Genomic DNA, 11,947 nt, shown 5'->3' with positions numbered 1-11,947 from the left:
CAAAGCTCGTTCGACAAAGACGTAATTTTGTTTTTTTTTCGGGATTTCATAAAAGTGTAGCTTTAAGTCACCTATGTTATATAATTATTAAGTTTTCTAAACAATGTTACTGTTTTAGATTAGAAAGACGGGTAGGTTATGTCAACGACATTACCGAAATAAAGTAGCATACACTTTAAGCTGTTAATACGAATGCTGCCATTTTTACTAATTTCTGAAAGGTTTTATTAAAATAAGTAATTTCGGTGTTTCTAATGGAAATAGCGAAATAACGGTACAAGTAAATCTGATTCTCTGCTATTGCCAAATGAATTGTTTCACTCTCATTAAATGCTCTTTTCAGGGTTTCCATACAGTGGCGTAGCCAGAAATTTGGTTTGGAGGGGGGTTTGACGAAAATCTTAGATTTTTCAAAAATGTTGGCGGGTCTATTGATGACATTTAATCTGTAGGCCGCGAACGACTGGGTACTACCGTGTTCTGCAGTAATAGCGAAATGTCGCAGGTGTCAGTTATGTTGGGTGGCGGACTACGAGACAGGTTAGGTCACGTTCAACGAGTGGCTCAAAAACACCACTTTACTAACAAAAGCATGAGTTGAAAACTCGCAACTTCGAAACCGTAGCAATGGAGGAGCTTTGATAGACGGCACAAGAGCTGGGCAAAATGCGCCAACGCGTGATCAAGTGGCAGACGATCAGCGAAAGGATATGTGTAGTGTGGATCAAAGGCCATTTCTTCGACTAGAGCATTATCAATGTGCTTTGACCTCACGAAGCCGAGAAAGATGCATTTTATGCGCAGCTGGAGCATGTCTATGATAGCTGCCTATGGCGGAATGTTAAACTCGCCATCGGTGACATAAACATCCTGATAGGTCGGGGGCATTGTATAAACCGGTTATCGCACAGGATAGTCTGCACACCTTATAAGGTGTACACATTATTTGTTCAGAAATCTCACGACTGATAAGTATATTATGACGAACACCTAAATAGCGAAGCAGTAGACGACAAGAGTATTACAAGAATCCGCTTGCAGACGCGTGCAGTCGACGACAGATTCCGGATCTACCTAAGATTCATGAAAAAATATGACGGTTGAACCGCTGGCAATGATCAACTGTCAAGTGAGCTACTCAAACACAGAGTACAGGAATTGACTAGAGCACTCCACTGGGTGCTTTTGAGGATCTGGAAGGAGGAGATTTGACCGAAGTATGTAGGGAGTAGTATGCCCTATCTATAAAAATTGTGTTAAGCGGGATTTTTGCAACTAATTACCGATTAATCACATTACTGAACTGCCCTTCTATGCAAAGGTGACGTAAACGCCATCCAGTATATTTTTCAGTATATATACGAAAAAGTTAAATTTGACCAAGGTGGCGTTGAAGTCACTTTTACATACTAGGATAGTAAAGTCATCTACAAGGTGTTCTCCCAAATTCTTTGTTGCCGCCTATAACCGTTAGCAAGGAAATATGGCCTATAATGCACAAATACGGGTTGCATTTATATCTTCAACCAAGCTATTTGCAATAACATTCTTGAAAATGTTGCTGAAGACACTAAGCCTCGAACTAAATTTGATTGGAATTTGTAATCCATCCAACTGGAAAAAATAATCAATAAAATTATGCTGCTAAAGTGCTAAATACTAAACCTCCAAAAGCTGAGGGTTTCCAAATTCTGGAATGTTGGCGCCATTCAATTCGATACCCAAATGTACATCATAAATAGCGAAAAACGTGAAAATTTTTAATTTTTTTATTACCAATTTTAGCTAGTGGCACTTTATATAAATGCACATAAAAACCGATTTTGACCTGTTAGACGCCGTTTTTCATCAGTTTCTCTGTAGGCGTTTTCATTGAGCTATTTTGCTTGATATTTACATGATTTATCAACTATAGGATCCTCACTAAAATATTAGTTACAAGATCCCATTCTCACAATTTACAAAAAGTCCCCATAACGTTTAAAACATTAGGTTCTCAATGTAATGAACAGATAATAAACTTCCAAAATTATTATTTGAATATTTAATAAACTAGTCAGCATCAAATTTTTTTTCTTCAATTCAAATATTTTGGTTTGTAGGGGGTTTTAACCCCCAAAACCAAAATAATATAATGGAAATACATTAGAAATAACGAAATAGCTGGTTTTAATACAATCTATCTGAAGATTCAGTCAAAATTGTAGTATTCGTATTAACAGCCTAAAGTGTATTCTACTTCACTCCGATTATGTCTCTGACATTACCCACCCATCTTTTTAAAATGCTTTTTTGTTGCTTTCTCTGCTTCCGTGCGTGTGGGATCAAGATTCATACAAAAGAGCCTCTATATTTCTACTCTTTGAGGTGTGCAGCCGTGGAGTAGAATGCACATATGGGAACAACACACATCGGAGTGATGAAACGTGTGTTCTGGTGGTTCGCATGAAAAGTGCAAGGAGCGTTTTTATTCTTCTCCTTATTTGCTCTGAGGTGCAATACATCCCTGGTTGTCGGGACAGGAATATTTCACGCGTAAGAACTGCCGTCGAAATTCGCTTCGAAGTATCTCATTTGGCAGGTAATTTGCCATTTATGTTATGTGCTTTCTGGGCTATGAGGAAGGTAAATCCGTGGTATGCACGGTATAAATTTCGATGCTAGCAATTTACTGAGTCAAGTGTGAAGACCCTTGGTATTTTTTTTTGTTTCTCGTGGCTACTAATATGCTGATTTAGTAGGTATAGGAAAAAGCTTTTTATAAGTAAAATAAATTTACGAATTCTGGATTATTGACTGTCAGCTAATAAAAATAATTATTATGGTTTATGATTATTTATTACAAGATTTAGCGGGTGGAAAGCAAACTACACTTTAAGAAATTAAAAATAGCAGAGTGATTCGTTTACCTTCCTAGCACTGTTTTAAACCTAAAACGCAAAACAAAGTACGAGTTATCTGTTGGTCTAGCCTACGGAGTTCGAATGGTGAATATGACTTCACTGGCCCAACTCCTTCATTTCTTCTTTTTGGCCCTACTTATCCCATACAAATGCCATGTATCTATGAAAATTACATTACCGTCATGACGATGCTGTCAAGTGAATCGTAACACAAAGGTATTTTGAGTCTTCAAATATTATTATTAGTTATCTTCATTGGGTTTCTCATTGGGTAGACAACACGTATCGATTTATCGGATTGAATAAATAATTATAATTAGAGAGCTAATTGGTTCCGTTTATTTTTATTTTCCAAAAATGAGCATTGAGCAGAAAACTTGGCATTATACATTTCAAATATTTATAATTCATGAAAACAAATTTATAGTATTACTACCGTTATACGCACAATTGTGCTATGCTCCATGAGAATCCCTACACACGTGAGACAATTATGCGCATAATGGCAGAATAGCAAATGATTCTCTGACAAATTAGTTTACCTTTGTAGACAGCCCTGGGAAACTCAAGCTTGAAGCATCCCGATATCATAATCTACAGTTCATGGCTCAAATTTATGTAGCAGAACATAAGAAAGGAACATAGTTTCACTAATAAAATTCGTTGCCATTGGTGAATAGTTCATAATTTTGAATTAGGCACAAGCTTGTCCCGATCTTTTAAAATGATATGTTAGCTGGAGATTACAATTTTCGTAATTGATCCTTTGCACGTTGTATACATTCCAGCAATGGTTTAGTGTTATTTTCAACTATCAACTTGAGCCCTTTGAGAAAGGATTTCACAAATCCTTTCATTGTGCGAGTAGCAGTTTTTGTTTGTATTTTCCGATACAAATTGCGCATCATCTAGTAGTAGCACAACAGCTAGGGGAAAGATTGATAGATTACCACCACTGTTTTGACATCGTAGCCGATTCATAACTTAAAACTCGACAAACGTCAACGTTATCACTTTTAATTTAGTTCTGCTGCGGACAAGGGCAATAACACGTCGCTTACCGGAAAATGTGTGAAATTAACAAAAATCAACAAATAAAGGAATTTTTTTTGATGTAGTCAATACAGTAAACCAAACATTATGAATTAATTTGATTAAAAAATATATTCCAATGAATGATGTTTATTATTTGTTTTGTTTAATGGGGCTTTAACCATTTAGGCCCTATTTGCTGTATGTATATTTTGTGTGTTATGAATACAAGTGATTGTTAAGGATCATAGGTTTTACTTCCTCTTTCCAACATATGTTAGATATCAGAAATACTTTGATATTATAAAGATATATGGCGAAAAATCTATTCGGTGGTAACCTGCATTCCTCTCCCCTACAGTCTATAATATTTGCATCTTATGCGTTGAGTATTAGTTCACTCTAATACCTGAAACAGGCATATTAAATTTACGCTCTACTGTTTCTGTACTGGATAAAAATTGCTTTGGTTGGTTAAAAAAATCGTTTACTGAAAACTGTAGACAATATCACGAAGACTGGTATACGTTCCGGCAACGAGACCAATAATACCGAATATGATTAGTATAATATCCTTCCAAAGCGTTATTTTTCCCGGTCCCAATTTATCAGGCCATCGCACGCAGATTTCCATGATGGCTGGGAAAGCAATTCCAAGTGCCGATAGACAGAGCGCCCCGAAGAGGGAGATGAACAAGCCAAGCCGAGGAATCGCCACCGCCAGTAGAACTAAAATAAATTAATGGGTACAAATAATTAACGGAGTTAACCTGTTGCAAGGTGTACTCACAAGTGATAATAACAAGCACGATACGAACTAACATTTCGTAGATGAACTTTTTGTTCGAATCCTTGTACCGATCGATGAGATATACGTTCCAAATTATGTCCACAGGAACGTAGCACTGGAGGGCATAGGATATAAAAATGGCAATCGCAAAAAGGACTCGGATGCTCTGTGATAACCTAAAAATAAACATTTGTTACTACATTGTATGCTATTTACTTCCATTCTATACCATTCACTCTCCGGGAGATTCAAAGTCACGCTGCCGAGTGCTGTTTCGCCATACTTCAGATAACCGAGGAAACCCATTCCTGCGTAGAGAAACACAATAACGAACATGCCTACGTTTAGTACACCGAATGCTCCGCCAAAAGATTTCGGCGTTTTCATGTTGTTCTCCAGGGCTATAACCTATAATGGTATAGGGATAATAAACGCAATATTTCGGATCAGCGGAAATTTTAAATAACTTACCACTCCCACCGCTTCCAGTGCGAATAGTGTTGTTCCAAAGAATAGCGGGAATTTTCCAATATCAGCCATCATTTCCCGCTCCGAAATAGGTGGTAAGTCGTCCAAGATGTAGTACAAAATCATACCGATTCCTGTGCAGAACAGAGGTAAGTTCAGTATCAAAAACTTTTTTTTGGAGATGTGATCGATTTGATGTAAATAAACACAACAGTATGTTAATAATAAAATAAATGTTGTAATTCTGTTCCGCTGAATACCAATGAAAGGCAAAGGAATGTTTGAGAATAAAATCATTACAACCCTGGGTATTCCAATACTTGGGATGTTTGTGAAGACTACAAGCCAGACTAGAACTGGTTAGAGTGTGGCCAAGAAGGCGAAAACATTTCTGCTCGCTTGGACACGGCAAATTCAAGTTGTTCACACTTTAGCTAGAATGATCTAATGGTGACTAGTTATCCTCCAGGGAGAGATATGCAAAGATGGCATCTTGAGCCAGCGAAACTGTGAAATGCTTGAGCCAGCCGAGCCAATTTATCTCTTTTTGGGAGCAATGCTAGTTTTTACCAATGCAATTGGTTTCCTTGTTTCCTTATTGTTCTGTTCGAAGCCTCAATTTCAAGACAAACGACAATCGCTAAGGTAAATTAAGGTAGAAAGCCATCAAATACTATGTTTCTATTCCGTCTATCATTTTCCAATGGGTTTGGAATGAGTTGTACCGCTTATATGTACAGATTCGAGTAATTTGTTTTATTTTTGAACAAACTTGACCATAGAATGGTATTGAGAATTGGTCTTCCGATGTGTAAAATTAATGAATGGTAATTTGGCATGTATTTTGCTTTGTTGGAGAGCACACAGTTCAGTTCGCTTTAAAAAAAGGGTTTTTTAGAGCGCCACATCTACTCACTTTGACAACTTATAATGGAGAGACTATCAGAGTGACCAAAGTTAGCCAATTGTAAAAAAATTCTTTGAAACAAAGGCTGAAATCAAGGGTATTAACGGGTGTTCCATAAAAAAGAACGATTTCAGTACCTTTCTGTAATTAAAGTAAGGAGCGTAAATTTTTCTCTCCAAGAGAATCGCTCTCTGAGCTCCATAAATATGAGCGGCATGTTTTTTTCGCTCGGGTGCTATCAGTTCAATCGAAGATGGCGTCGAAACAGCAAGCACTCCACGAGCATGTTGTACGGTTTTACGAAACGCATGGTCATCGTGGAAAAAAGTTTACGGTAGACCACTTTCGAAACGAAAACGAACCCTTGAGTACAGTTTACCGAATCCTGGCAGCCCTGAGCGTGGAGCGGAAGGCCGATAGTGGCCGTCCGGCGAAGATAATGACGAAGAAGAAGAAGAAGCAGAAAGCGTTGAAAAATCTATTGAAGAACAAGGACGGAACGAGTTAGCGTGACGCCGGCTGAAAATATCACTGCTCCCATACTTTGATTCACCGAACCCTCATGTTGGATGACATCATTTGTCGGAAGAAGACTCGGTCCCCCGAGTACACGGACGAGCAGATAGCAATCGTGAAATCGCAGTACCGGTGGATGACGACGAACTACTGTGGGACGTCGTTCCTGGTGGACGACGAAAGTTACTTTCCGCTCTCGAAGACCCACATTTCAAGAAATGACAGCTACTATTCCAGTGGCAAGTCGGCCACACCCCCCGAAGTATAAAAATAAGTTTAAGCATAAATTCGAGAAAAAAAGTTATGCTGTACATCGACTTATCGGACAGAGGGATTTCAAATTTCAATGCATTTTGACGGACATGTAGGAAATAACAGTACTGAAATTTGCAATTTATTTAGAAAATTCTTTTAAGAAGTGTATACTTCATATTCTGAAACAGACCGCGACCGCGACAACTTTTCATTTTTACCTGGATTTTCTAATGACATTTCCGTCCACGAACATTACCACTGCACTAAAAAACCTAAACGCATCAAATGAACCTGGACTTGACGGAATTGCCCCAATATTTTTAAAAAATCTAGCAGAAGAATTGACTCTACCATTACTACATATTTTCAACATGTCACTGAAAAATAGAACATTCCCAGAAATATGGAAATCATCCATTTTAGTGCCAATTTTTAAATCAGGCACAAAGTCGGACATTCGAAACCATCGAGGGATTACCGTTATCTCATGCATTCCAAAATTATTCGAAAAACTAGTAAATGACAAAATATTCCAGCAAATCAAAAATCAAATAACAAGCAAACAGCATGGCTTTTATAAAGGCCGCTCAACAACATCAAAGCTTTTAAAATTTGTAACATTCACTGTGAATGCAATGGACAATGGTAACCATGTGGGAACTCTCTACACAGACTTTAGTAAAGCATTCGACCGTATTGACATACCTTTATTACTCTTCAAACTGCAAAAATATGGCATGGAAAATAAACTATTTAAATAGCTCGAATCATATTTAACGAAACGAGAACAAACAGTTCGCTTTCAGAATATACTATCAGAACCAATTCGTGTCACCTCTGGCGTACCCCAGGGTTCCCACTTAGGCCCTCTTCTTTTTATTTTGTACGTAAATTTTGTACAATCCGCAAACAAAATTTTATGTAACTAGCCGTCAACTAAAAACTCGTAATTTATTCCAAGAACAATCTTTTAGGACAAACTATGCTAAAAATAGCCCAATCAATAGAATGATGCGTCATTATAATGAAAATTATGCAATAATCAACCTTTCCATGCCCAGAAAACAAATTAAATTTGAACTTACTCGTAGAAATAATGTATAGTATATAAGCAAATATTGTAATACCATTCTATGTAGTCTACATATGCTTGACAAAAATGAATAAATAAATAAAAGCTGTGGTTCAAGCGGAGCGGTTTGGCCATCAATCAACAAGTGTACCAGGAGGAGTGTATTAAGAAAATTCTTCTGTCGTTTTTAAAAGAGCATCATGGGGATGGGAAGTACGTCTTCCGGCCTTCCCATTAGGCCAAGAAGGCGCTGGAGTATCTTGAGCAGAAATAGATGCCGTACGTGCCGAAAGAAAGGAACCCGACCAACAGTGCTGTCCCATTGAGGAATTTTTCGGCTCCTTCAGTGCCTAATTTACAAAAATGATTGGCGATCTTAGAAAAAAAAACCTGTACAGCTTCCTGTACATTAAACATCTGTCAAAGTTTATAACAAATAACCTACATCTACAATAATTCATTTAAAAAGAGACAATACAATTAAGAACTACTGTTTCAATTCCTGAAACAAAGACTGCGAGGATCGAAAATGAATTAATCTCAATCAATAGGATATCTTCTGATTTCAAGTGTTGTAAGATTAGACCATCTGTGAGCCACGTGGAATGTTTATTGAAAATGAGGAAGTAGCTTTTCCTGGAGTTGGAAGTCGACTGTGACGAGTTGCATCACCTAAGAAGTGTTGAACTGCTATCTAAAATCTTATTTAACTTTAACTACATATCCAAAATCTTATTTAACTGATAGTTCTGTAGAATAAGAACAAGCGCACAAAATGATACACATTATTTCCGATAGAAAGATGAACGACCACTTTGTTTTCAGTAATGTCAGATGGCGTTTGGTCACGGGCAAGGATGGAAAATGCCTACCTTTTCTGCGGCTGTAATTTTTCTGCCTACATTCTCATTTCTCTCTCGATGCTGCTGTCATTCGCTAGTGCAGGACGCCCAGCGCTGTACGGCTGTCTGTGTGCAAAGCAGTAACATGACAAAAACTACTGTCATCAGTACAGCCACCAGACGCGAGCGGTACAGCTTCTCTTTCCTTATTTTACATTTTTTTTTTTAATATTTTCAATCTTTTTAATATTTTTATTCAAAAATGACGACAATGAATGCGGCTCATTTACGCCACGGGCGGCATCAACGCTTTCGTGTGCGGGCCTCTCCTTTTGACTATGCAGAGAAATATGTACAAAGCGAGAGAACAAACTTTACTACGCCACACTCTCACCGAGCAGTCGGAGTACAGCAGCAAAACAAAAATGTATTCTACTGCTGTACGGGAAAATGTACTCGGTTTGGCTACCGAGCTGTAGTGATGCGTCGCTGTAGCGGGCTGTGCGGCTTGTACAAATGTAAATATACCGAAAAAAATGTAGTTTATTGGTACCGTTGGCATCCCTGGTCACGGGTGTCTTACAATATTGTATTGCGTCTATCACCTACGACCAAACGCCATCTCTCATTAGCAAATAATTTCCATATTTTTCCAAATGGTCATAACAGTATGTTTCATTTTAGAAATCTTGGAAGAAAAAAGTAACTGTAATGAATGTACAGTATGTACAAAAATTAAATAAACCCCTTCATTGTCCCAGTATTTTTGTTCATATGAAAAGTTTGTTGTATTGTACGATGAGCATACGTTTAAAATTTTTTATTTGCCGTTTCAAAGCCAACAAATAAAAAACTAAATAAGTTTGTCGTCGTAATAAAGTGTGGCTGTCGAGTTGTGGTAATGGGATTAAATAGAAAATAACGAAAGTGTCTTTAATTATTTAACATACTGTAAGTCTATATTTGTTATACACCTGTTCAATAATAAGGGTCCAAATTAGTCTTTAGACGGCTCTGCTCATCGGAGGCGGTCTGCAGTGGCAATGATCCATACAGATCGTTTTAGACATTTGGCGTGGCTCTTATGTCTAGAGAGCGCAAATGTCAATGAAATACAGAGGCATGCTATTATATAGAGGTGCTGTAAATCATAGATGCTCAGCATTTGTATGAATAACAGTAATAGTGGTTAGTCTGTCTTATCTTTATATCATTTTAACCCTTTCATGCCCAACTTTTTTCTAGAGCAAGTAGGGTTTCAAAACTTTTTTTCCTTGAAAACGGTTGGGTCTAAAGACACGAAAAGCCTATTTTCATAAAGATAGGTGCTTCCATGGCAGTGCTAGCTGGTCAATTTTTACCTTCTAATGCTCAATACAATTCTCCTAGAATAATTACAATAGTCCAATTACGTGGAAAACGTAGCCAACGACAGTCTAAATTGATAAGTTTTAACAGTTTTCAATAATATTGCACCATAATGAAGGTATATGAAAAAATCATTTTACGTCGTCAACGTAAACTGTCCCTGGCAGCACTGGTCCATCGGAATCCAATCAGATTAATTGCAATAACTTCAGTTCTAGAGCTGATCCTTGTAACTTAAATTACATAAATTAAAGGCAATAATCACATTAATGAGCCTTACTTGTTTTTGTGAGCAAATCTCGCCTCAATCAAAAGTTATAGCTGTTTAAAAACGTTGTTGTCCACAAACAACATGGGCATGAATGGGTTAAACATTTTTCTACTTTCAATATTCAATATAAATATTCTATATTATATTCTTTCTTAAGGTTCAAACATTGAAGCACATAGATATTAATTCTATACTGCTCCTTTCCATTGAAGATATACTTAAACATACCGGGGGTTATTGTATATTATCATATTTACTTACCGACAAACGTGATCAGATTCGCCAACGTAGAGAAAGGAGCAAGAATCTTCAGGTTTCGGATCATGTTGATACCTATTAGCGGAACAAGCAGAATGAGGCAATGTATTTTTACATCCAGCGGGTACCAGACATCGACGAGCTGGAAGAGAAAATTTAAACAATATATCAAGTTGTTAATGTGCGCCGATCATAGTCGATCGTTCAGTACCATACAAACGAAATGACTCCCAAGATCATTTATTTTATTTTTTATATTAGTTATTTTCATCTGACCTACTTGGTCTTAATAAATGTGGGGGATGGGGAAAACCCAATTTGAGTGAAACATTTACTTTTCTCAAATTGGCGTAACAACCCCATATCTTTTCAATTGAATGTACAATACAGAACTTAACAATAAATAGAGAAAAAATATAACAAAAACAAACTAATAGAATAAAGTAAACAAATGTAAGAAAATGTCGATATTAACAAGTTCTACAATGAATGTATAAAGGTGAAAAATTTTCCAAAATGTGACCACAACTACTTCGACTTGTAGTATTAGGTAACTAACAGCCATTCAAAGTCTCTTTGGCCACATTGGCAACCATCATCGGTTCCGGAAGCCCCGGCGGAAGTATCTAAATTCAGAATAACAGTCACATCGGTTTCTCAGAGATGGCTAGACTTAGTCTCAAATGAAAGGTACAACGTTCCCATCGCCTGCTATTGAATTTTGTATCGATCGCAATTCTGGTTCCGGAATTACGGGTTTAAGAGTGCGGCCACACAGAAACTATAGAAAAAATTAAAAAAATAGAATTTTTTTGATGTCAAGTGTCTTTCAAGTGCATGAAACATTGAGATTTGATGCAAGCTCGAAAAAAAAATTTGACGAAAATACACTTTTTTGGATTTATGAAAAATGTGCCTTTCTTATATAGAAAGGTTATGCAATCACTCTGCAATCCGTCAACCTAATGCTGATTTTTTTTGGACTGACATAAGGTTTCTGGATTTTTAACAAGGGTTGAGGGTATACGGAGAGGGGTTACCCCACCCCCATTCTACTGTTCACTCTCCTCTCTTTGAAATACCCTTAAATCATTCCCCTGACCACAACCCCATCCAGCCCGTGTACACCCCCCCCCCCCTTCCTCTCAACCCAATCATCTTTAAACCACCACTATATCTGGGGCGTGTTTGTTTGTGGGATTTTCGCCCTCCTCATACACCCACCACCACATGACAAAATGAGTTAGCAAGCAAGAACATTGAAC

The 11,947-nt window shown here is 37.4% G+C and overlaps 1 protein-coding gene across 1 annotated transcript in view; it reads right to left on the bottom strand.

Annotated features, from left to right (window-relative positions):
- Positions 1–3,219: 3,219 nt before the first annotated feature.
- LOC131680106 (proton-coupled amino acid transporter-like protein CG1139) overlaps positions 3,220–11,947 on the bottom strand; it is a 40,388-nt gene continuing 31,660 nt past the window's right edge. Inside the window, exons 5-9 of the mRNA XM_058960827.1 lie at positions 10,686–10,824; positions 5,197–5,327; positions 4,955–5,133; positions 4,726–4,901; positions 3,220–4,664 (exon numbers count right to left, since the gene is read on the bottom strand). Coding sequence (XP_058816810.1) covers positions 4,423–4,664; positions 4,726–4,901; positions 4,955–5,133; positions 5,197–5,327; positions 10,686–10,824 — 867 coding nt within the window. The 3' untranslated portion in view covers positions 3,220–4,422. The remainder of the gene's footprint in view (positions 4,665–4,725; positions 4,902–4,954; positions 5,134–5,196; positions 5,328–10,685; positions 10,825–11,947) is intronic.

The sequence above is a fragment of the Topomyia yanbarensis genome, chromosome 2 (assembly GCF_030247195.1).
Source record: "Topomyia yanbarensis strain Yona2022 chromosome 2, ASM3024719v1, whole genome shotgun sequence".
Lineage (NCBI taxonomy): Eukaryota > Metazoa > Arthropoda > Insecta > Diptera > Culicidae > Topomyia > Topomyia yanbarensis.
This window is presented reverse-complemented; position numbering and strand designations above follow the sequence as displayed.